This window comes from Pelophylax lessonae (genome assembly GCF_965119305.1).
Source record: "Pelophylax lessonae genome assembly, chromosome: 6".
NCBI lineage: Eukaryota > Metazoa > Chordata > Amphibia > Anura > Ranidae > Pelophylax > Pelophylax lessonae.
The window spans coordinates 151,107,083-151,133,431 of NC_138773.1; the positions used below are offsets into that span (position 1 = coordinate 151,107,083).

General features: G+C 45.5%; 1 protein-coding gene across 3 annotated transcripts in view; it reads left to right on the forward strand.

Moving 5' to 3' along the window:
• LOC309558818 (glutamate receptor ionotropic, NMDA 2A-like) overlaps nt 1-25,904 on the forward strand; it is a gene marked incomplete at its 3' end in the record, with an annotated part of 1,171,100 nt that extends 1,145,196 nt beyond the window's left edge. For all 3 annotated transcript variants that reach the window (XM_082261887.1, XM_082261886.1, XM_082261888.1), the window contains one exon: nt 25,740-25,904. In XM_082261887.1, coding sequence (XP_082118013.1) covers nt 25,740-25,904 — 165 coding nt within the window. The remainder of the gene's footprint in view (nt 1-25,739) is intronic.
• Nucleotides 25,905-26,349: the final 445 nt, after the last annotated feature.

Here is a 26,349-nt window from a genome sequence, read left to right on the forward strand (position 1 = left end):
CAATCTATAACCAGGGAGTTGTTTCATTGCTGAAAATTTCAAACATCTGTTTTTATAAGAGATCAAATATATCTGGTAAATTATTTTTTCATACTGGGGAATCTGCTGGAGGATTTAAAGCACAAACATTTTACATCAATGACGGTGGACGTTTGCATACTTGTCACATGTGTGGAATATATCTAAAGGACACTGATATGTTTTCAACTGTGAGCTTTTTTTAACTACTTGAGTTCTAGCTTATTTATAAATGGCCTGTGGGCAGTAAGTGGTTAAGCGATTAGAGAAGGGATGAACACCCCCTGGTTTGGTTCGCATTAGAACTCTCGAACATCACAAAAGTTCAGACCCGAACTCCATTAACCACTTAAGCCCCGGAGGATTTGGCTGCTAAACGACCAGAGGGTATTTTGCGATTCGGCACTGCGTGACTTTAACGGACAATTGCGCAGTCGTGCGACGCTGTATCTAAACGAATTTGGCGTCCTTTTTTTCCCACAAACAGAGCTTTCTTTTGGTGGTATTTGATCACCTGTGCAATTTTTTGATCACGCGCTATAAACAAAAAAAGAGCGTAAATTTTGCAAAAATAGCAATATTTTTCCCTTTTTTTTATATGAAATTCCCCCCCAAAAAAATGTAAAAATCAAAATTTTTTAATATTTTCGGCCAATTTGTTTTATGCTACCTATGTTTGGTAAAAAAAATCGCAAAAAGCGTATTTTGATTGGTTTGCGCAAAAGTTATTGCGTTTACTAACAAAGGGAAAGATTTTTGTCATTTTTGTTGTTTTTTTTTTTAACGCGTAATGGCGGCGATCTGCGATTTTTTTTGCGGTACTGCGACATTGCGGCGGACAGATCGGACCCTTGACTGACATTTTTGACACTTTTGGGGTTACCAGTGACATTTCTACAGTAATCAGTGCTATACATATGCACTGTTACTGTAAAAATACACTGGTAGTGAAGGGGTTAACTTTATTTGAGAGGGAGGGGCTGTGTGTGTCCCTAGGGGCGTGATTCTAACTGTGGTTGGCTGTGGCTTCAACTGTATGCAGAGTGATCAATGGATCTACATAGTAGATCCATGTGATCATCTCTCATACAGAGAGGAGAATGACAGGCAGCTTGTTTACACAAGCTGCCTGACTTTCTCCCTCTCCCCCGCCGATCGCAGAGTGGCCGGCGGCGATCGGGTCCGCCGGTCACGCGCGCGGGGGGGTCCGTGACCACGCGGGAGCGGGAGCGCGCCTCCGGCGGCGCGCGCTCGCTCCCTAAACCCTCACAGGCGAGCGACGTAGACCTACGTCACTTTGCCTGTGAGGGGCTGACCGCCGCCGTAGATAGTCGTGCGGCGGTCGGCAAGTGGTTAAAGTCTATGGAACCTGCATGTGAAAAGTCAAAAGTCCCCATTTTCAAGGCTTATATGCACGTTATTGGCCAAAAAAAGGTACAGGGGCTTGGCTACTGCCCTCCGGGGCATGTATCAATGCAATATTTTTTTAAAATATCATTTTTACCAGAACATTGATTTTAATAATGCTTAACCACTTGCCGACCGCCGCCCGACTATATACGGCGGCGGTCAGCCCCTCCCAGGCAAAGTGACGTACCGGTACGTCACTAGCCTGGGAGCAAATAGGGGGCGAGCGCGCCTCCGGAGGCGCGCTCTGGCCCCCGCTCGTACCCGACGAAGCCGGCGCGTGTGACCGGCGGACCCGATGTCCGCCGGTCACTCGGGATCGTCGGGCAGAGAGGGAGAAAGGCAGGCGGCTAGTGTAAACAAAGCCGCCTGTCATTCTCCCCTGTGTAAAAACACAGATCACTCAGTCCTGCTATGTAGGACCGTTGATCTGTGCTATTACACCACTAGCCACATCCAATGACAGTTAGAAACACGCCCCTAGGGACACAGTTAACCCCTTCCCTCCCAGTGTCGTTTTTACAACAACAGTGCATATGTATAGCACTGATTACTGTAGTAATGTCACTGGTACCCCCAAAAGTGTCAAAAATGTCAGTCAAGGGTTCGATCTGTCCGCTGCAATGTCTCAGTAAAGCAAAAAAAATCGCAGATCGCCGCCATTACGCGTTAAAAAAAAAACAACAAAAATTACAAAAATCTTTCCCTTAGTTAGTAAACGCAATAACTTTTGCGCAAACCAATCAAAATACGTTTATTGTGATTTTTTTTTTACCAAACATAGGTAGCAGAAAACCAATTGGCCAAAAATTTAAAAAAATTTTGATTTTTACATTTTTTTGGGGGGAATGCGAAAAATATTGTTATTTTTGCAAAATTGTCTCTCTTTTTTTGTTTATAGCGCATGATCAAAAAATCGCACAGGTGATCAAATACCACCAAAAGAAATCTCTGTTTGTGGGAAAAAAGGACGTCAAATTAGTTTGGGTACAGCGTCGCACGACCGCGCAATTGTCCGTTAAAGTCACGCAGTGCCGAATTGCAAAATACCCCCTGGCCAGGAAGGGGGTAAAATTTTCGGGGCTTAAGTGGTTAAAGTGAAACAAGAAAAAAATTTAAAATGTATTTAAATATAGTGCCTGGGGGGTCCCCTTAGTCTGCCTGTAAAGTGGCTCATCTGTACTGTGTATTGAGCCTTCTGCAGAAAAATTTACATTTATAAAGAAAAAAAAATGAAATAAATTTCCAGCAATATAATACAATTTCTGGGAATACAAAAATGTAAACACAAAAAATGGCGTAGGGGTCCCTTCCACCCCAATCCATACCAGGTCCTTCAGGTCTGGTATGGATTTTAACCCAAATTAAAAAAATAAATAGCATGCCCCCACCCCAAAATCCATACCAGACCCTTATCTGAGCATGTAGCCTGGCAGGTCAGGAAAGGGGGACGATGAAGAGCGAGCGGTGCATGCCATGCTGAGGAGGGTCAAAAGATTGCTTGAACTTCTGCAGAATTCTTCTGCATCCTCTCCACAGTCTCCAGCTGCATCCTTCCCAAGGCAGGTGTCTCATCTGTACTTGCTGGAGTGGATGGCAAATAATGTCACAAAATAACCCACATACCCAGCCTCTTAAATGGCCATTCTCTTTGAGTCACCATTACTTTTTCCATAAGTCAATCCCTGTCCTCTACTAGCATATAGAATACAAGGAGGTGGAGTCTAAGACAAATGTTCATTTTGCTCAAATTTCTGTGCAATGACTGCAGGATCCAAGTCATCAAAGAAAGGGACCACTATTAGGTGCCCACCCTAATAAATGACAGATACAAGGTTACAATTGCAGATTTACTGCCACCATCCAGACATACAGTTTATATAGCGATCTACCAACATCCCAGTGGGAGACCAAAATTCAGCACTTTGAGGTGGTGCTATGTAAAATCCTCTTTGATGCCTACCAGATTGTGGCAACTGTTTTATTCCACCTGCTAATTCTAACAGCCAAGACCCATTATGAACATTTGTAGAAACATATATGCTTTCCTAACACTCATAATACACTGCTCAAAAAGTTTAAAGGAACATTTTGAAAACACATCAGATCTCAATGGGGCAAAATATCATAGTTACATAGTTAGTGAGGTTGAAGAAAGACACCAGTCCATCCAGTTCAACCCATTATGTGTGTGAGAGTTGCTGTTAATGAGACATTGTATACCCCTGTATGTTGTGGTCTTTAAGGTGCCCATCTATTCGTTTTTTTTAACTATCAATGCTCCCTGCAGATACCACTGCTTGTGGAAGAGAATTCCACATCCTTACTGCTCTGACAGTAAAACAGTTTTCTTCTCGTTTTAGTGAGTGGCAACGTGTCTTATTGTATTCCCTTTCTTTGAATAGTTTGTTCCTTATGCTATGGTCACCAGTACAGTATTTGTACATTGAAATCATATCCCCTTTCAAGTGTCTCTTCTCCAGAGAGAATAAGTTTAATGCTTGCAGTCTTTCCTCATAGCTAATGTGCTCCATTCCCCTAATTATTTTTGTTGCCCTTCTCTGGACTATTTCCAGTTCCAGCACACCCTTTCTGAGGACCGGTGCCCAGAACTGGATGGCATATTCAAGATGTGGCCGGACTAGAGTCTTTTAGAGTGGGAGAATAATCTCTTTATTTCTGGAGTGAATACCTTTTTTTTATACATCCTGGATGTCTATACTGATATGGACTGGGTAATGTGTTTGGAACCAAAGTTTGATGAAAATAAAAATTATTAACTTTCAGAGGGCTGAATTCAAAGACACCCCAAAAATCAAAGTGAAAATATGATGCAGCAGGCTAGTCCATTGTGCTGGAATTTAATTGCAGCAACTTAGAATTGTACCCAGTAGTTGTATGGCCCCCACGTGCTTGTTGGCATGCCTGACAACATCGGGGCATGCTCCTAATGAGATGACGGATGGTGTCCTGGGGTATCTTCTCCCAGATCTAGACCAGGGCATTACTGAGCTCTTGAGTAGACTGAGGTGCATCCTGGCGGTGTCTGATAGACCGAAATATAATGTCCCAGAGGTGTTCTATTGTATTTAGGTCAGGTGAGCCATTCAATGGTATCAATGCCTTCATCCTCCAGGAACTGGCTGCATGCTCTCGCCACATGAGGCTAGGCATTGTCGTGTACAAGGAGAAACCCAGGACCCACTGCACCAGTGTAGGGTCTGACAATGGGTCCAAGGATTTTATCCCGATAGCTAATGGTAGTAAGGGTGCCATTGTATAGCCTGTAGAGGTCTGTGTGTCCCTCCATAGATATGCCACCCCAGACCATTACTGACCCCCCCCCCCACCAAACTGGTCATGCTGAACGACATTACAGGCAGCGTAACATTCTCCGTGGCTTCTCCAGACCCTTTTTACATCTGTTACATGTGCTCAGGGTGAACCTGCTCTCATATGTGAAAAGCACAGGGTGCCAGTGGCGGACCTGCCAATTCTGGTGTTCAATGGCAAATGCCATTCGAGCTCCACGGTGCCAGGCAGTGAGCACAGGGCCTACTAGAGGACATTGTGCCCTCAGGCAACCCTCATGAAGTCTATTTCTGTTTGTTTGGTCAGAGACATTCAAAGCAGTAGCCTGCTGGAGGTCATTTTGTAATGCTCTGACAGTGCTCATCCTGTTCGGCCTTGCACAAAGAAGCCAATACCGGTCCTACTGATGGGTTAAGGACCTTCTATGGCCATGTCTAGTTCTCATAGTTACATATTTACATAGTTAGTGAGGTTGAAAAAAGACATCCGTCCATCCAGTTCAACCTATTATGTGTGTGTGTGTTTGCTGTTAACCGTACATTGTATACCCCTGTATGTTGTGGTCTTTAAGGTGCCCATCTAATAGTCTTTTGAAACTATCAATGCTCCCTGCTTAAACGACTGCTTGTGGAAGAGAATTCCACATCCTTACCGCTCTTACAGTGAAGAACCCCTTACGCACTTTAAGGTTAAACCGCCTTTCCTCTAGTTTTAGTGAGTGGCCATGCGTCTTATTGTATCTCCTTTCTCTGAATAGTTTGTTCCTTATGCTAGGGTCGCCAGTACAGTATTTGTACATTGATATCATATCCCCCCTCAATCGTCTCTTCTCCAGAGAGAATAGGTTCAGTGCTTGTAGTCTTTCCTCATAGCTGATGTCCTCCATTCCCCTAATTATTTTTGTTGCCCTTCTCTGGACTTTCTCCAGTTCCAGCACATCCTTCCTGAGGACCGGTGCCCAGAACTGGACAGCATACTCCAGATGTGGCCGGACCAGAGTCTTGTAGAGTGGAAGAATAATCTCTTTATTTCTGGAGTGAATCCCTTTTTTATACAACCCAGTATTCTGTTGGCTTTGCTTGCAGCGGCTTGGCATTGCATGCCACTTCCAAGCCTGTTGTCTACCAGTACCCCCAGGTCCCTTTCCATCCTAGACTCACCCAGAGGTTCCCCCCCTAGTGAGTAGCTTGCTTTCTGGTTTCTGGCCCCCAAGTGCATTACTTTACATTTTTCTACATTAAATCTCATCTGCCATGTAGTTGCCCACCCCGTTATTTTGTTCAGGTCTGCTTGCAAGATTTCCACATCCTGCATAGAAGATATTGGCATGCCTAATTTAGTATCATCTGCAAATACTGAGATTGTACTAGATATCCCCTCCTCTAGATCATTTATGAATAAATTAAACAGGATTGGTCCCAGGACAGAACCCTGGGGGACCCCACTTTCCACACCCGCCCAATCAGAGTACTCCCCATTAATCACCACCCTCTGGACTCTCCCCTGGAGCCAGTTCTCTATCCAGGTACTCACCTTATGGTCCATACCTATCTTCCTTAGTTTGTACAGTAAGCGTTTGTGGGGAACGGTGTCAAAGGCCTTTGCAAAGTCCAGATACACCACATCCACAGGCTTACCTTTATCTAAGTGGCAGCTCACTTCATCGTAGAAGGTTAATAGATTAGTTTGGCATGAACGATTTTTCATGAATCCATGCTGATTACTACTTATAATACCGTTTTCATTACTAAAGTCTTGTATGTGGTCCCTTATCATCCCCTCCAAAATTTTGCAGACTACTGATGTTAGGCTGACCGGCCTATAGTTACCCGGGATATATCTCGGCCCCTTTTTAAATATTGGTACCACGTTGGCTTTTTTCCAATCAGCTGGCACCATACCTGTCTGTAAACTATCCTTAAAGATCAAGAATAATGGTCTGGCAATCACCTGGCTGAGCTCATTAAGAACCCTTGGGTGCAAGCCACCCGGTCCCGGGGATTTATTTATGTTAAGTTTCTCTAGTTTAGCTCTAAGTCTATCCTCTGTAAGCCATGGCGGCACTTCCTGAGGTGTATTATTTAGTTCGGCCTTACAAGCGGGGTTCGTGTAGCCCCCCGATTCCTTTGTGAAGACTGAAGAAAAGAAATTATTTAACACTTCCGCCTTTTCTCTGTCCTCAGTGGCCATTTTTCCTTTATCATCTTTTATGGGGCCAATGTGCTCTGGCCTCGCTTTGCTACTGTTTATATACTTAAAGAACTTCTTGGGGTTCTTTTTACTCTCCTCCGCTATATGTCTCTCATGTTCTATTTTAGCCGCCCTGATTTCGTCTTTACATTTCTTATTACACTCTTTGTAGTGCTTAAATGCTGCCAATGACCCCTCAGTCTTGTATTTTTTGAAGGCCTTTTCTTTAGCTCTAATATACATTTTTATGTTGGAGTTTAGCCACCCAGGGTTTAGCTTTGCTATTTTAAATTTATTTCCCTGTGGAATGCACTGTCCCACCCCCTTGTTAAGTATGCTCTTGAAGCACTCCCATTTTTCCTCCGTGTTCTTTGTTCCCAGGGTTCTATCCCATTTGATATTTTCTAGCAGCGAGCGCAGTTTAGGGAAATTGGCTCTTTTGAAATTCAGTGTCCTTATATTACCCTTGTGTTTCCTATTACTGTAATTAATACTGAAACCAATTGACCTATGGTCACTGTTCCCTAAGTTCTCCCGTATTTCTATATCCGTGAGCAGGTCTGTATTGTTGGTAATCAGTAGGTCAAGTACTGCATTGTTTCTTGTCGGTGCATTCACCATCTGACCCATGAAATTGTCCTGCAAAACATTTAGGAACTGCCGAGCCTTGGCTGAATGCGCGGTTCCTTCTGCCCAGTCTATATCAGGATAATTAAAGTCCCCCATTATAATGACATTTCCCATCCTTGCTGCCAATCCTATCTGTAACATGAGGTCCACCTCACCCTCCTCCCTCTGGTTTGGGGGCCTATAGCATACGCCCAATATTACCTTCCCCACCGTGCCTTTCCTTTGAAGCTCTACCCATAGGGATTCTGCCTCGTCCATAGCTCCATTATTAATATCATCCCTCATATTTACCTGTATACTGTTCTTAATATACAAACATACCCCTCCCCCTTTTTTACCCTCTCTATCTCTGCGATAAAGGGAATACCCCTGAATGGTCGCCATCCAGTCATGAGAGCTGTCAAACCAAGTCTCAGTTATCCCCACAAAATCTAAGTCCTCCTCAAACATCAGCAGCTCCAGCTCTCCCATCTTGTTGGCCAGGCTTCTGGCATTGGTATATAAGCCTCGTAATTTTGATGTTTTTAGGCTGCTCTCTTGATTTTTCCCCGTACCCACCCTGGGTATAGGAGCTCCGAACACCCTACCGCTAATGCCCCCATTTCTGCCCTCTGAAACTTGCTTTCCACTGGCTAATTCTACATCTGTACCCTCCCCCCCATTCCCTAGTTTAAAAGCCCCTCTAACTTTTTGGCCATCCTCGCACCCAGTACGGCTGCACCCACCCCATTTAGGTGCAATCCGTCCCTACCAAAGAGCCGGTGACCGACTGAGAAGTCGGCCCAGTTCTCCAGGAACCCGAAACCCTCTTTACTACACCAGCTCCTCAGCAACTCGTTAACTTCCCTAATCTCCCGCTGCCTCTCTGGTGTGGCTCGAGGTACAGGTAGTATTTCGGAAAATACTACCTTGGAGGTCCTAGTCCTCAACTTAGCGCCTAAGTCCCTGAAATCGTTTAGGACTCTCCGTCTTCCTCTGCCTATGTCATTGGTACCCACGTGTACCATGACAGCTGGGTCTTCCCCAGCCCCACCCAATAATCTGTTCACCCGATCCGCGATGTGCCGAACCCGAGCGCCCGGCAAACAACAGACTGTTCGGCGCACACGGTCTTTGTCACAGATTACACTATCTGTCCTTCTAATAATTGAGTCCCCTACCACCAGCACCTGTCTTTCCTTTCCCTTTCTCCCGGCCTCACTGGAGGAGTTCGTCCCCTGGCAGCTAGGGGCGTCGCTCTGCTCCAGCAATGCTGGTCCCTGACTGGTTTCCCCAACATCACACAACGGGGCGTATCTATTGGGGTGCTCCAGCCCAGGATCAGCCTCCTTGCCTTGTCCCCTTCTACCCCTCCTAACTGTCACCCCTCTACTCTGCTCTGATGCCTGCACCTCCGATACTCCGCCCACCTCTGTGCAGGCCCCTGTCTGCACCTGATTGGTACAATCCTGGCTCTCCTCCGGTATGGACATTCGTCTCAGTGTTGCCAGCTGCTTCCCTAGATTCAGGACCTGAGCTTCCAGGGAAGCAACGTGCTTACATTTTGCGCATTTGTATTCGCCCTCGATCGCATGACCGAGGAACGCATACATATCACAAGATGTACACCGAGTCGCATCTCCACACCCGCCGGGCATTGTACCTACTATCTAATCTAATGGGGATTCAGCGATTTAAGTCTATCCTATGTGGCTATTTCCTGGCTTCCTAACGCTACCTTCTCACCCTCTGGTATTCCGCTCCACTCACTTGACACCGGTCAGTCACCCAACACTCACAATCTCACAGCCCGGTCAGACGCACAACGCTGAGTCGCACAGCCCGGTCAGACGCACAACACTAAGTCGCACAGCCCGGTCAGACGCACAACATTCAGTCGCACAGCCCGGTCAGACGCACAACACTGAGTCGCACAGCCCGGTCAGACGCACAACACTGAGTCGCACAGCCCGGTCAGACGCACAACACTGAGTCGCACAGACCGGTCAGACGCACAACACTGAGTCGCACAGACCGGTCAGACGCACAACACTGAGTCGCACAGCCCGGTCAGACGCACAACACTGAGTCGCACAGCCCAGTCAGACGCACAACACTAAGTCGCACAGCCCGGTCAGACGCACAACACTCAGTCGCACAGCCCGGTCAGACGCACAACACTCAGTCGAACAGCCCGGTCAGACGCACAACACCGAGTCGCACAGCCCGGTCAGACGCACAAAACCGAGTCGCACAGCTCGGTCAGACGCACAACACCGAGTCGCACAGCCCGGTCAGACGCACAACACCGAGTCGCACAGCCCGGTCAGACGCACAACACCGAGTCGCACAGCCCGGTCAGACGCACATCACAGAGTCGCACAGCCCGGTCAGACGCACAACACCGAGTTGCACAGCCCGGTCAGACGCACAACACTCAGTCGCACAGCCCGGTCAGACCACAACACTGAGTCGCACAGCCCGGTCAGACGCACTGTCACCCCATCAGTCATCATCGCCTGTCACCCCATCAATCATCGTCACTTGTCACCCCATCAGTGATCGTCACTTGTCACCCCATCAATCATCATCACTTGTCACCCCATCAGTGATCGTCATCTGTCACCCCATCAATCATCGTCACTTGTCACCCCATCAGTGATCGTCACCTGTCACCCCATCAATCATCGTCACCTGTCACCCCATCAGTGATTGTCACCTGTCACCATATCAATCATCGTCACCTGTCACCCCATCAGTTATTGTCATCTGTCACCCCATCAGTCATCGTCACCTGTCACCCCATCAGTCATCGTCACCTGTCAACCCATCAGTCATTGTCATCCCATCAGTCATCGTCATCTGTCACCCCATCAGTGACTGTCACCTGCCACCTATCAGTCACCTGCCACCCATCAGTGCTCATCCGCAGTCAACCGTCACCCATTGCACAGCCCATCACAGCCAGCATGTCAAAAAGGTTGTACAGCAGCGAGGAGGCCCTTCAGGTCCTCTCCATGACTGATGAGAGCACCGGGGAGCTCTCATCAGTATCCGAATCCAATTCCGAATCCGATTCGGAATTTGAAATCGCTAATAGTAGCGGATCGGAGATGGACTCTGACTATTCCTGTACACTTTCCTTTATAGAATGTATTTTGGGGTGCAATTTTTTGCGATATACATGCAACCACTTACCGACCGCCTAACGACTATATACGTCGGTCATTAAAAGCTAAATACTGGGGTTATGGCAGCAGATAGCTGCCATAACCCCAGTATTTATTTAAACGGCGGGTGGTCGGCTTTCAGATAAGGGTGGTCCCAGTGGCGGATTCGCCTCGCAATTACCCTTACGGTGCAGGGGAAGAGGTGACCCCCCCCCCCCCCTCCCGCCGCGTCCCAGATGTTTTCCCAGCTTACCGGACCCGCCGGCAGCGGGGAAAACTATCCGGTCCTGGATCCTCAGAGACAGGAAGTCGAGTGAGGGCAAGATGGCACTCACTTGACTCTATGGTCTTGGAGGACCGGAGCTACATCAAAAGTCGTTTTAAAGGGCCGTTTTTTGTTTTTTTTTCTTTTTCAACATTTTTTTTTTCCTTTTTAGTGTAGTTGTGAGGTGTGAGGTCTTTTTGACCCCAGATCTCACAATAAAGAGGACCTGACATGCCAATTTCTATTACAAGGGATGTTTACATTCCTTGTAATAGGAATAAAAATGATCAAAACATTTTTTTTTAAAACTGTGTAAAAATAAAAAAAAAAAAATAAAATAAATAGGAAAAAAAAAAATTAAAGCACCCTGTCCCCATTAGCTCGCACGCAGAAGCCAACGCATACGCAAGTCCCGCCCACATATGTAAACGGTGTTCAAACCATACATGTGAGGTATCGCCGAGATCGTTAGAGCAAGAGCAATCATTTGAGCCCTAGACCTCCTCTGTAACTCTAAGCTGGTAACCTGTAGAAATTTTTAAAATGTTGCCTATGGGGATTTTTAATACCAATGTTTGGTGCCATTCTGTGAGCGTGCGCAATTTTGAAGCATGACATGTTGGGTATATAATTACTTGGCGTAACATTATCTTTCACATTATGGAAAACAATTGGGCTAAATTTACTGTTTTCTTATCTTTTAATTCAAAAAAGTTATTTTTTTTTTCAAAAAAAATGCGTTTTCATTTTCTTTCCACATTTTCCAAAAACTTGTGGGAAAAAAATGACATATTCAAAAGACTCATTATGCTTCAAAAAATATACGTTGGGGTTTCCATTGTCCTGGTGCTCCAGGGCCTTCAAAAGTGTGATAGGTTGTCAGGAAATGATATGTGTAATTTGTGCTCCTAGAATGCCGGACTGTGCTACTTGGATGTTAGGCCTCTGTATGTGGCCAGGCTGTGAAAAAGTCTCACACATGTGGTATTGCCATACTCAGGAGGAGTAGTAGAATGTGTTTTGGGGTGTAGTTGCAAGTATACATATGCTGTGTGAGAGAAATAACCTGTTAATACGTCAATTTGTAAAAAAAAAAAAAATCTTCATTTGCAAAGAATTGTGGGAAAAATTACAACTTCAAAAAACTCACCATGCCCTTTATTAAATACCTTGGAATGTCTACTTTCCAAAAAGGGGTCATTTGGGGGGTATTTGTACTTTCCTGACTTTTTAGTGTCTCAAGAAATGAGATAGCCCTTCAGTACATCAGGTGTGATCAAGTGTGATACATTTTTAATGATTAGGGACATAACTTGTGGACTCTATAAGTTTCACAAAGACCAAATAATATACACTCATTTGGATTATTTTACCAAAGATAAGTAGCAGTATAAATTTTGGCCAACATTTGTGAAGAAAAATGACTAATTTGCAAAATTTCATGACTGAAAATATTGTGAAAAAACACATTTTTCTTTGTTTCTGTCTTTTTTTATTTATAGCACAAAAAATAAAAAACCCAGTAGTGATTAAATACCATCAAAAGAAAGCTCTATTTGTGTGGAAAAAAAGGACACAATTTTTTTATGGGTACAGTGTTGCATGACTGAGTAATTGTCATTCAACTTGTGAGAGCCCTGAAAGCTGAAAATCGGTCTGGGCAGGAAGGGGGTGAAAGTGCACTGTAGGCAAGTGGTTAAATAAGTTCCAGGCAACCTTGGTTCTTTTACAGAGAGTATAACCTTTTATTGGATATCAGAGTAGGATGACGGGTTCACCAGAGTATACACCAATTAATATAACCATTAAAAATCCTGTGAGTCCTTGCAGAATTCTAGGCTCTTCCACTTTTCCATTTTTTGACCAAACACACCTTTTTGATGTTATCATTGACAAATACCTACATATTTTTTTTTTTTCAGCCAATGGGCCACATTTGAGGTGGATGAAGGAATCCTCCCTGCTGGGTCATTCTCCCCTGCTGTCAGAATGCGCAGATCAGTGTCTCATCAACTGATCACGTCGCTTTTATCCAACAGGGCAGTTAAACAGAAGTTGTTCAGTGGATCGACTTCTGTTGAACTGCAGTGGCCACACAAGGATCAAAATTTGGCTAGTCCCTGCTGAACTGGTAAAATATGAATGTATCTAGGGCCACATTAGAAATGCTTAAAACTAGTGTTGAGCGAACACGTACTGTATTATTCGTGTTCGTACCGAATAATTGGATTTTTGTTACCCGAACACGGACACGGACACTTTACTGTATGTTCGGGTAAAAAATCCGTGTTCGGTCGTTTTATTTCCGGGTTTTGCATGTTTTGGCGCTCTTTTCATGGCGGGCTTTCAACAGCCAATCAACAATCGTTTAACTGGTGTGCCTTAAGCTATCCCAGCCATGCCTGCAAATGTATGAGTAGCTGTGATTGGCCGTCTGAAGCATGTGACCAAGTCTTTATAAGTTCGAGGCAGCCGCAGCGGCGTCATTCTGCTGCTTAGCTCAGGGACAGAGCACACATACGTGCTGGCTGCTGATTAGGGAAAGACAGGCAGGGAAAACGAATTGGTGTCCGGATAGAATTTAGGGTCAGGTCGGAGTGTTTAGGCAGGGCGAGTTGTAGGCATTTTAGGGATAGAGTCTGCTGAATTATAGGGTCAGTGTGTTCTACAAACTACAATCGATATTGCTGTGTGGGGTGGGGTCTGCACTTAATCCTGATCTACGATCTCTTCTCAATCCTGTTAGGGAGAGGCTGCTGCTGAATTTTAGGGTCAGTGTGTTCTACAAACTACAATCGATATTGCTGTGTGGGGTGGGGTCTGCACTTAATCCTGATCTACAATCTCTTCTCAATCCTGTTAGGGAGAGGCTGCTGCTGAATTTTAGGGTCAGTGTGTTCTACAAACTACAATCGATATTGCTGTGTGGGGTGGGGTCTGCACTTAGTCCCGATCTACGATCTCTTCTCAATCCTGTTAGGGAGAGGCTGCTGCTGAATTTTAGAGAAAGAGTGTTCTACAAACTACAATCGATATTGCTGTGTGGTGTGGGATAGGAGATAGGCAGGTGTCAGTGATCCACATCCATTTTTCTGTGTGTGGGCTGCAGTGAACACAATCTTTTTGGGGTGCAGTGAACACAATCCTTTTGGGGTGCAGTGAACAAAATCTTTGTGGGGTACAGTGAACACAATCTTTGTGGGGTGCAGTGAAGACAATCCTTGTGGGGTGCAGTGAAGACAATCCTTGTGGGGTACAGTGAACACAATCTTTGTGGGGTGCAGTGAAGACAATCCTTTTGGGGTGCAGTGAACACAATCTTTGTGGGGTGCAGTGAACAAAATCTTTGTGGGGTACAGTGAACACAATGTTTGTGGGGTACAGTGAACAAAATCTTTGTGGGGTACAGTGAACACAATCTTTGTGGGGTGCAGTGAAGACAATCCTTGTGGGGTGCAGTGAAGACAATCCTTGTGGGGTGCAGTGAACAAAATCTTTGGGGGGTACAGTGAACACAATCTTTGTGGGGTACAGTGAACACAATCTTTGTGGGGTGCAGTGAAGACAATCCTTGTGGGGTGCAGTGAAGACAATCCTTGTGGGGTGCAATGAACAAAATCTTTGGGGGGTACAGTGAACACAATCTTTGTGGGGTACAGTGAACACAATCTTTGTGGGGTGCAGTGAAGACAATCCTTTTGGGGTGCAGTGAACACAATCTTTGTGGGGTACAGTGAACACAATATTTGTGGGGTGCAGTGAAGACAATCCTTGTGGGGTGCAGTGAAGACAATCCTTGTGGGGTACAGTGAACACAATCTTTGTGGGGTGCAGTGAAGACAATCCTTTTGGGGTGCAGTAAACACAATCTTTGTGGGGTGCAGTGAACAAAATCTTTGTGGGTTACAGTGAACACAATCTTTGTGGGGTACAGTGAACACAATCTTTGTGGGGTGCAGTGAAGACAATCCTTTTGGGGTGCAGTGAACACAATCTTTGTGGGGTACAGTGAACACAATCTTTGTGGGGTGCAGTGAAGACAATCCTTGTGGGTGCAGTGAAGACAATCCTTGTGGGGTACAGTGAACACAATCTTTGTGGGGTGCAGTGAAGACAATCCTTGTGGGGTGCAGTGATCAAAATCTTTGTGGGGTACAGTGAACACAATCTTTGTGGGGTACAGTGAACACAATCTTTGTGGGGTGCAGTGAACAAAATCTTTGTGGGGTACAGTGAACACAATCTTTGTGGGGTGCAGTGAAGACAATCCTTTTGGGGTGCAGTGAACACAATCTTTGTGGGGTACAGTGAACACAATCTTTGTGGGGTGCAGTGAACAAAATCTTTGTGGGGTACAGTGAACACAATCTTTGTGGGGTACAGTGAACACAATCTTTGTGGGGTGCAGTGAAGACAATCCTTTTGTGGTGCAGTGAACACAATCTTTGTGGGGTACAGTGAGCACAATCTTTGTGGGGTGCAGTGAAGACAATCCTTGTGGGGTGCAGTGAAGACAATCCTTGTGGGGTGCAGTGATCAAAATCTTTGTGGGGTACAGTAAACACAATCTTTGTGGGGTACAGTGAACACAATCTTTGTGGGGTGCAGTGAACAAAATCTTTGTGGGGTACAGTGAACACAATCTTTGTGGGGTACAGTGAACACAATCTTTGTGGGGTGCAGTGAAGACAATCCTTTTGGGGTGCAGTGAACACAATCTTTGTGGGGTACAGTGAACACAATCTTTGTGGGGTGCAGTGAAGACAATCCTTGTGGGGTGCAGCGAAGACAATCCTTGTGGGGTGCAGTGAACAAAATCTTTGTGGGGTACAGTGAACACAATCTTTGTGGGGTGCAGTGAACAAAATCTTTGTGGGGTACAGTGAACACAATCTTTGTGGGGTACAGTGAACACAATCTTTGTGGGGTGCAGTGAAGACAATCCTTTTGGGGTGCAGTGAACACAATCTTTGTGGGGTACAGTGAACACAATCTTTGTGGGGTGCAGTGAACAAAATCTTTGTGGGGTACAGAGAACACAATCTTTGTGGGGTACAGTGAACACAATCTTTGTGGGGTGCAGTGAAGACAATCCTTTTGTGGTGCAGTGAACACAATCTTTGTGGGGTACAGTGAACACAATCTTTGTGGGGTGCAGTGAAGACAATCCTTGTGGGGTGCAGTGAAGACAATCCTTGTGGGGTGCAGTGATCAAAATCTTTGTGGGGTACAGTGAACACAATCTTTGTGGGGTACAGTGAACACAATCTTTGTGGGGTGCAGTGAACAAAATCTTTGTGGGGTACAGTGAACACAATCTTTGTGGGGTACAGTGAACACAATCTTTGTGGGGTGCAGTGAAGACAATCCTTTTGGGGTGCAGTGAACACAATCTTTGTGGGGTACAGTGAACACAATCTTTGTGGGGTGCAGTGAAGACAATCCTTGTGGGGTGCAGTGAAGACAATCCTTGTGGGGTGCAGTGAACAAAATCTTTGTGGGGTACAGTGAACACAATCTTTGTGGGGTGCAGTGAACAAAATCTTTGGGGGGTACAGTGAACACAATCTTTGTGGATTACAGTGAACACAATCTTTGTGGGGTGCAGTGAAGACAATCCTTTTGGGGTGCAGTGAACACAATCTTTGTGGGGTACAGTGAACACAATCTCATACTTCTGAAGATTTGAGGGTGCTGCCTGTTTCATCCTCCTCCTCCTCATCCATCCTTTTAGGGGTACAAACAATAGTAATTGGGGCCTAGTGTGCTTCTGTACGTGTGAAAAACATACACTTTTTTTTGATCATATTTCCTATTCCGCTATTCAATAAAAACCTTTGGGGATCAATTAAATTGCGGGATAGTCTGTGTCGGTACGTGTGAGATCCACCTTTCCAAGTTTTTGGGGTTCATCTCATACTTCTGAAGCTTTGAGGGTGCTGCCTGTTCCATACTCCTCCTCCTCCTCCTCCATCCTTTTAGGTGTACAAACAATAGTAATTGGGGCCTAGTGTGCTTCTGTACGTGTGAGATACATACACTTTTTTTGATCATATTTCCTATTCCGCTATTCAATAAAAACCTTTGGGGATCAATTAAATTGCGGGATAGTCTGTGTCGGTACGTGTGAGATCCACCTTTCCAAGTTTTTGGGGTTCATCTCATACTTCTGAAGCTTTGAGGGTGCTGCCTGTTCCATACTCCTCCTCCTCCTCCTCCATCCTTTTAGGTGTACAAACAATAGTAATTGGGGCCTAGTGTGCTTCTGTACGTGTGAGATACATACACTTTTTTTGATCATATTTCCTATTCCGCTATTCAATAAAAACCTTTGGGGATCAATTAAATTGCGGAATAGTCTGTCGGTACGTGTGAGATCCACCTTTCCAAGTTTTTGGGGTTCATCTCATACTTCTGAAGCTTTGAGGGTGCTGCCTGTTCCATACTCCTCCTCCTCCATCCTTTTAGGTGTACAAACAATAGTAATTGGGGCCTAGTGTGCTTCTGTACGTGTGAGATACATACACTTTTTTTGATCATATTTCCTATTCCGCTATTCAATAAAAACCTTTGGGGATCAATTAAATTGCGGAATAGTCTGTGTCGGTACGTGTGAGATCCACCTTTCCAAGTTTTTGGGGTTCATCTCATACTTCTGAAGCTTTGAGGGTGCTGCCTGTTCCATACTCCTCCTCCTCCTCATCCATCCTTTTAGTTGTACAAACAATAGTAATTGGGGCCTAGTGTGCTTCTGTACGTGTGAGATACATACACTTTTTTTGATCATATTTCCTATTCCGCTATTCAATAAAAACCTTTGGGAATCAATTAAATTGCGGAATAGTCTGTGTCGGTACGTGTGAGATCCACCTTTCCAAGTTTTTGGGGTTCATTTCATACTTCTGAAGCTTTGAGGGTGCTGCCTGTTCCATACTCCTCCTCCTCCTCCTCCATCCTTTTAGGTGTACAAACAATAGTAATTGGGGCCTAGTGTGCTTCTGTACGTGTGAGATACATACACTTTTTTTGATCATATTTCCTATTCCGCTATTCAATAAAAACCTTTGGGGATCAATTAAATTGCGGAATAGTCTGTGTCGGTACGTGTGAGATCCACCTTTCCAAGTTTTTGGGGTTCATCTCATACTTCTAAAGCTTTGAGGGTGCTGCCTGTTCCATACTCCTCCTCCTCCTCCTCCATCCTTTTAGGTGTACAAACAATAGTAATTGGGGCCTAGTGTGCTTCTGTACGTGTGAGATACATACACTTTTTTTGATCATATTTCCTATTCCGCTATTCAATAAAAACCTTTGGGGATCAATTAAATTGCGGAATAGTCTGTCGGTACGTGTGAGATCCACCTTTCCAAGTTTTTGGGGTTCATCTCATACTTCTGAAGCTTTGAGGGTGCTGCCTGTTCCATACTCCTCCTCCTCCTCATCCATCCTTTTAGGTGTACAAACAATAGTAATTGGGGCCTAGTGTGCTTCTGTACGTGTGAGATACATACACTTTTTTTGATCATATTTCCTATTCCGCTATTCAATAAAAACCTTTGGGGATCAATTAAATTGCGGAATAGTCTGTGTCGGTACGTGTGAGATCCACCTTTCCAAGTTTTTGGGGTTCATCTCATACTTCTGAAGCTTTGAGGGTGCTGCCTGTTCCATACTCCTCCTCCTCCTCCTCCATCCTTTTAGGTGTACAAACAATAGTAATTGGGGCCTAGTGTGCTTCTGTACGTGTGAGATACATACACTTTTTTTGATCATATTTCCTATTCCGCTATTCAATAAAAACCTTTGGGGATCAATTAAATTGCGGGATAGTCTGTGTCGGTACGTGTGAGATCCACCTTTCCAAGTTTTTGGGGTTCATCTCATACTTCTAAAGCTTTGAGGGTGCTGCCTGTTCCATACTCCTCCTCCTTCTCCTCCTCCATTCTTTTAGGTGTACAAACAATAGTAATTGGGGCCTAGTGTGCTTCTGTACGTGTGAGATACATACACTTTTTTTGATCATATTTCCTATTCCGCTATTCAATAAAAACCTTTGGGGATCAATTAAATTGCGGAATAGTCTGTGTCGGTACGTGTGAGATCCACCTTTCCAAGTTTTTGAGGTTCATCTCATACTTCTGAAGATTTGAGGGTGCTGCCTGTTCCATACTCCTCTTCCTCATCCTCCCTTTAGGGTAGGAAAAAATTTAATCGGGCCTAGTCTGTGTTTGTACGTGTGAGATACACAGTTTTTTATCCTATTCCGCTATTCAATACACACCCTTTTGGTGTAAAAAACATTAAATTGCGGCATAGTTTGCATATTTGACTGTGAGATACACCCGTGCGATACTGTTGTTCTTTTGTTCTGCTATTCAATAAAGACCTTTCTAGGGCAAGATCTTAAATTTCCGAAATATGAGGAGAGCGTCAAATAGGGGCCGTGGCCGGGGTCGTGTTGCTGCTGCTAGAGCTCCTGTTGCAAGGAGAGGACGTGGTCGATCTGTGCCAGCTACACACACAAGTGAAACACCTTCCTCAAGTGTGAGTAGGCGACAGAACCTGCAGCAGTATTTGGTAGGGCATCATACGCCTCTAGAAGTGATGAGGCCAGAACACAGAGAGGCGATAGTAGATTGGTTTGCTGCTGACAGTGCCTCCAGTTCCTTCACATTGTCTCCCACCCAGTCTACTGCAGAAAGGTCAGAGTTGGCACCTGCAGCCAATGTCCAACCGTCTTTCACCTCACCCCCTTGCAAATCAGGCAAGCAGTCTGAGCCCCAAGCCATACAGCAGTCTCTTATTCTTTTTGAGGACTCTGTCAGCAGGGTTTCCCAGGGCCATCCACCTAGCCCTGCCCCAGAAGTGGAAGAGATTGAGTGCAGCGATGCCCAACCACTTATTTCTCAAGATGAGTACATGGAAGGACCATCACAGCACGTCTCCGATGATGACGAAACGCAGGTGCCAACTGCTGCGGCACTCAGAATTGTGGAGACCGACAAGGAGGGCAGGGGTGAAGACTGGGTGGAAGATGATGTGGAGGACGATGAGGTCCTCGACCCCACATGGAATGAAGGTCATGCAGGTGACCTGAGTATTTTGGAGGAAGAGGTGGTGGTCGCACAGAGCCACCAGCACAGCAGAAGAGGGAGCAGGGTGCAGAAGCGGAGCGGCCGTGCCCTAGACACTACGCCTGCTACTGCCCAACGCAGCAAGGGAACGAGCGCACCAAAGTCAGCTCAAAAGAGTTCTCTAGTGTGGAAGTTCTTTAGAAAATGTGCTGATGACAGGACACGAGTGGTTTGCACCCTGTGCAATCAGAGCCTGAAGCGAGGCATAAACCTTCTCAACCTGAGCACAACCTGCATGATCAGGCATCTAAGTGCAAAGCACGAGCTGCAGTGGAGTACACACCTTCAAAACCAAGAAACGTCTCTGGCTCATCCTGCTTCCTCTTCTGCTGCAGTCTCAGCCGCTCCAGCCACCTCTGTAGTCATACCGGCACCTGCCACCCCGCAAACAGACGATCTGTCAGCAACACCACCACCTGGGTCACCAACAACCATCTCCACAATGTCCCGTGGAAGCGTTCAGCTTTCCATCTCCCAAACACTTGAGAGGAAGAGGAAGTACCCCCCTACCCATCCACGATCCCTGGCCCTGAATGCCAGCATTTCACAATTATTGGCCTTTGAAATGCTGTCATTCCGTCTGGTGGAGACGCCCAGTTTTAAAAAGCTTATGTCGGTGGCTGTCCCACAGTACGTCGTGCCCAGCCGCCACTACTTTTCCAGGCAAGCCATCCCTTCCCTGCACAACCAAGTGGGGGAAAAAATCAGGTGTGCACTGCGCAACGCCATTTGTGCCAAGGTCCACCTAACTACTGATACGTGGACCAGTAATAATGTGGCACAGGATGAGGAGGAGGAGGAGGATGAAGAGGTAACATTTCAAAGGCTTTCAGGGCAGTCATTCGCAAGGGGCTCCGAGGGTGGGTTCCTGCACACACAAATGCCAGGGACACAATTGTCCAGCAGGGGCACAGTTCTGGAGGATGAGGAGGAGGAGGAGCTGGAGGAGGAGCTGGAGGAGGAGATGGAACCATGTTCACAGCAGGGTGGCACCCAGGCCAGCTCATGGCCATCACTGGTGCGTGGCTGGGGGGATACAGAGGACACGGACGATACACCTCCCACAGTGGACAGCCTTTCGTCGCCTCTGGTCAGCCTGGCACACATGAGCGATTACATGCTGCAGTGTCTCCACAACGACCGCCGAGTTGCCCACATTCTAACTTGTGCTGATTACTGGGTGGCCACGCTGCTGGATCCCCGTTACAAGGACAACGTACCGTCCTTAATTCACTCACTGGAGCGCGATCGCAAGATGCGCGAGTACAAGCGCACGCTGGTAGATGCGATGCTGCTGGCATTCCCATCTGACAGCGGGGCCACAGTGGAAGCACAAGGCAGAGGAGGAGGAGGAGGAGGTCGCCAACGCAACCAGGGCACCGCCAGCACCTCAGAAGGCAGGGTTAGCATGGCCGAAATGTGGAAAAGCTTTGTCAGCACGCCACAACAAACAGCAGCACCAGCAGCTCAGATGGAACGTCTTAGCAGGAGGCAGCATTTTACCAACATGGTGGAGCAGTATGTGTGCACACGCCTACATGTAGTGAATGAGGGGTCTGCCCCCTTCAACTTCTGGGTCTCCAAATTGGGCACATGGCCTGAGCTTGCCCTTTACGCCTTGGAGGTGCTGGCGTGCCCTGCAGCCAGTGTATTATCTGAACGGGTATTTAGCACGGCTGGGGGACGTTATAACAGACAAGCGCAGCCGCCTGTCCAGAGACAATGTGGACAAGCTCACGTTCATTAAAATGAAACAGGCATGGATCCCACGGGACTTTTCCGTACCTTGTGCAGAATAGCAATGGATACCGACCTTACCCACCCATTGTTCCATTTTTGCTCTTTCTCACTCTTTTGGGGTGTACCCTCATTTAAAATTTGTGAAAAGAAGCAGTGTTGGCTACCTCGTCCTCCTCCTCAGGGCCAGATTAACGTAGGGGCTATTGGAGCTGCAGCTCCAGGCCCCTACCTTTTATATAGGCCCCGGGTTGGCCATATTCACTGTGACCGCTCTTCTGTCACTTGTAAACACAGAAGTCTGGCTTCTATGCTCGCTTCCCCAGGCAGCACCCTCAGAACCTCCCCACACAGCGCGAAGGCCTGACAAGGAGGGAGAGTTGCCGATCCATGGATGTGTTTATGGGCTTCAGAGACAGCATCCCATGTTGAATTAGGCATGCATGGCTGCACCCTTCCTCCTCTGGGTGCATGCCAAGGCACGGCCCTTAAGGCCCTTCAAAATCCTCAGCAACAAGACCATGATGCTCTTAATCCGGCCCTGGTCCTCCTCCACCGCCGCTTCCACCTACACCGCCCATAGGTGTGCGCAGCCTATTGCATTAGGGTGTGCACCCCAAAGTTGAAATACACATGCATGTGTTTGCCTACATGTACATGGCCCCGATACATTACTCTCCCTGCTGGCAAAGAGAAATAGAGCAGAGCAGGTCTGAGGGAGATCTTTCCCATCTCCTCACTGGCAAACAGAGCGATAATGCTATGTGCCCTAGGTGATTAGGGTGTGCCCAGGTACACCCGGCACACCCTGTGCGCACGCCTATGACACCGCCACATCCACCACCACCTCAACCTCCCTCCTACTCCATATGGGCCTCGTCCTTCAGAGATGAAGAACATTGTTTTATTTTTCTGTTTTTTTTTGTTGTTTTAAGTTATTTCCCTATCCACATTTGTTTGCAGAGCACTTGCCATGCTCTTAACTACGTTTTGCTGCCATTTGCAGCACTCTAGCCCTTTCCATTGGTGTTTTAGAGCCATTTTAGTGCCTTAAAGTTCGGGTCCCCATTGACTTCAATGGGGTTCGGTGTCCGGGAAAAGTTTGGTAAAAGTCCGGGACACGGACCCGGACTTTTTTTTAAAGTTCGGCCGAACCTGTCGAACACGGACATCTAGGTGTCCGCTCAACCCTACTTAAAACCTTTTCTGCAAATAATGATTATATCCCATTGACAAAATACAAATAAAGGAAATTTGGATTGGGTAGACCAATTTTCCATGACTATTTTGAAATGGCATCTTGCTTAAAATCTTAATATCTGAGTTTAAAATAGGGGATGAGCAGGGTTCATGAGTCTTGCTTGAAGTTCAAAGTTCTAGAATTTTGTGGCAAAGGGGCTTCAAAATTTGCCTCATTGAATGCTGAAATTACCTGTAAGGAATGCACAGTACTATATAATTTATTTAATCTACTTAATATTGTCAAGATTAATAATTGCATTTTTTTATGTCAAATAAATATAAAATAGATGTTGTCATTTATTTTTTAGCTAGTGCTGGGTCGCTGAGTTCCTCTTTGTATGTTTGATGGATTGGTCTTGCCTGCTTTGATGAAAATGTCTGTTTTTACAAAGCTTTATGGCTTAAGGTTCAATTTACATACAACTAAAGGAGTCAGATGTGATTTACACTTAATAAACTTCCCTCCTGCTGTGCGCAGAGTGGTCTGTAAGAAGTTTCAGTGAGAGAAAGGAAGCCTGAAGGCAAACAACTTCTGCTTATCTCTTTCTTAAGAAAAAAGTACAAATCTCTGTTTCATGGGTTTAATCCTTATTAAATGTTTATTTGTAAAACAAATATTTTATATTAATAGTTCAAAACTAGTGTGTTTTTACTGAAACTTTATTCCAAGAACTGTTTGAACTGCTTAAAGTCTTGAGCTTCTTTACACTTGCAGTGCTTAAAGCTAGAGGACATTTTTACACTCCTTCCAAAGAGTTCTTCATAGCAGGGACATTGCAAAAATTGAAATGTACTAAATGTGCCTTTATGTGGTCAAACATATAGGTGTCAAAGCAATTGTTGAAGGTCATTGCAACATACACTTAATGCCAGGTCTGTAACTGTATGTAGTGCACAACACTTTTCTATGAATCTTAAAAAAATCTGAGAGACAAAAACTAACATAAATAACCTGCATCTCCCTCCGACACTGCCTGTTAGCTCCTGTAGGGGAAATTCCTCCCCTCCCTCTCCTCTTCTCACTGTGCAGTGAGGTGAGACACACACAGATAGAGCTGCTCACTCTGCTCCACCCCCTGCTTCTTCTTAATTGGCAGGGGGAGGGAACCAATGACACTGAAGAAGTACTGCCACAATGCATCTTGGGACATGTAGTTCCTATTAAAAAATGACCCCATAATTGTCTATGGGGACATAACATCACAGACCAGCTGCCCTCAGGATTAAACAAAGGAAAGGACACCATCTTGTCTGCCTGGGGCTAGTCAGACTCCACAAGGAAAGGGAGAAGACCAGACATAGGGTAGAGGTGTTGCTTCCAGGGTCGGCATATCGTCCTTTCAGGCATCCATGACCAGGCGGGTTGCATGATGTTTGAGAGGGGATCTCCAGCACATCTCTAGAGGCCCCTGTACCGATGGCATGAAGTGTTCCAGAGGTGAGGTAACCAGTCGGGTTACCTGAAGAGCCTGAGTTGTTCCAGGACATCTCGCTTGGCCTTGACCCTAGGATTGGTGAGCGGGCACTTGCCCATTTGCAGGACACAAGGACACTGCTTACAGACAACGTTGTTCACTTTGCCCACACTTGCCAGAACTTGGGGCATATTTACTCCCTGTTGAGCAGGTACAGTGTCCGCCTTGTTACCCTGATACTGCCAGTATACTGCAGTTGTATTCTACCAAGCAGATACCTAAGTGCACCAACAGAAAGTGGCTAGCTAAAAATTCAAGGCCCTCTTCTCTTTGGGACTGAAGAAACTCAAGTCATATGGGCACGCACACTTACTCAGGGCTCAGTATATGTGATGCATTAGTGAGATAGTTTGCCTTAGGAGTTAGGCCATTGACCACTGAACTGAGTGCAGTGTCTATAGTTTGTGGGCCTATGGTGTCAGGGGACAGAAGAGAGAGGTCTGAAAAAAGTGAGGGTCATTCCTCTGCTCTCCTCCTGCCTGGACTCATAGAGCCAAACCTAAGTGAATAGGTTACCAATCCGGAATAAAGTTTGCCATGAGTGATCTGTTGTTATTAAAGTGTCTGCCTCTGCTCTTGGGGTTATTCGATATTAAGGAATCCCCTGAAAGCGGCCTGACCGCAATATTGAGTTATATTGATATTGATCCCTAGTCATTACTCTTTAGTTAATTTACTTGAAATATACTTCTACTGTCTGTTACTATTTCACAGAAGCTTCACAGTAAAGACCATTTCTGTGTTTTATCATAACGTGTGTCTTTCATTGGTGTTGTTGCACTAACACTCTTACCTGGTGTGCCAGAGGGACTGGGACGGTTCTTGGGGTTTAGAGGCAGTGTACAGAACCAAACATACTCAATCGGCTCCTTTGGGGGTAGCGCTACAGGAGGTTATACAGATTACCTAATTTTGTAATGTCTGTCTGCTTTAGATTCTTAGACCAATGCATAATTATCCTGTTCAGCATTGAATAATCTACTTTCATATAAAAACACATACAAAAACAATATTTATTAACATATCTAGCTGTGAACACATTTAGTTGCTTTTACTTAGATCCCACATAGAAAATTATCTTTGCTCCACAAACTGTTGTGGCCATAATTTTGTTACGTAGCTAATGATCACGCATAAAATGTTTCTGATACAATGTTTTTCTTTTTTTCCTTGACCTTAGTTTCAACGATCATATGAATATTCACCCCCATTTCGGTTTGGTACAGTCCCTAATGGAAGCACTGAAAGAAATATTAGAAATAATTATCCTGAAATGCATCAGTATATGGTAAAGTTTAACCAGAAAGGAGTGCAGGATGCCCTTGTCAGTCTTAAGACTGGGTGAGTTATTCTACTTTTCCTTCATTTCACATCTTTCATTTTATACAGTAACTCTTTATAAAACTATGTTTGGCGCCAATACGTATGGTACTTGTGATTTTGGCTTTACCCCATATAAATAAAATTACATTTTCTATCCCCAATACTTGGCCCTGTATGAAAAAATATATACTCTTAGTCCATGGGGTCCAGCATTGTCTTCCTTGCAGGTGAAGTTCTCCATCCACATCTATGCTCCCTCACCACCATCTTGAAACCAAATCATAGACCTGTCAGAGATCCATGGTGTGTCTGGACATGCAGCAAATCACCCCACAAATGGATAGACATGGCGTGGGTCTCTGCCCCTCTGCTAGGTTGTGTATTATATGAACGAAGATGTGGCAAGTGTGTATATGTTACTGTAGTGTTCTTAGGAGAGTAGATAGCAGAGTCCTTTCTGATAAAAA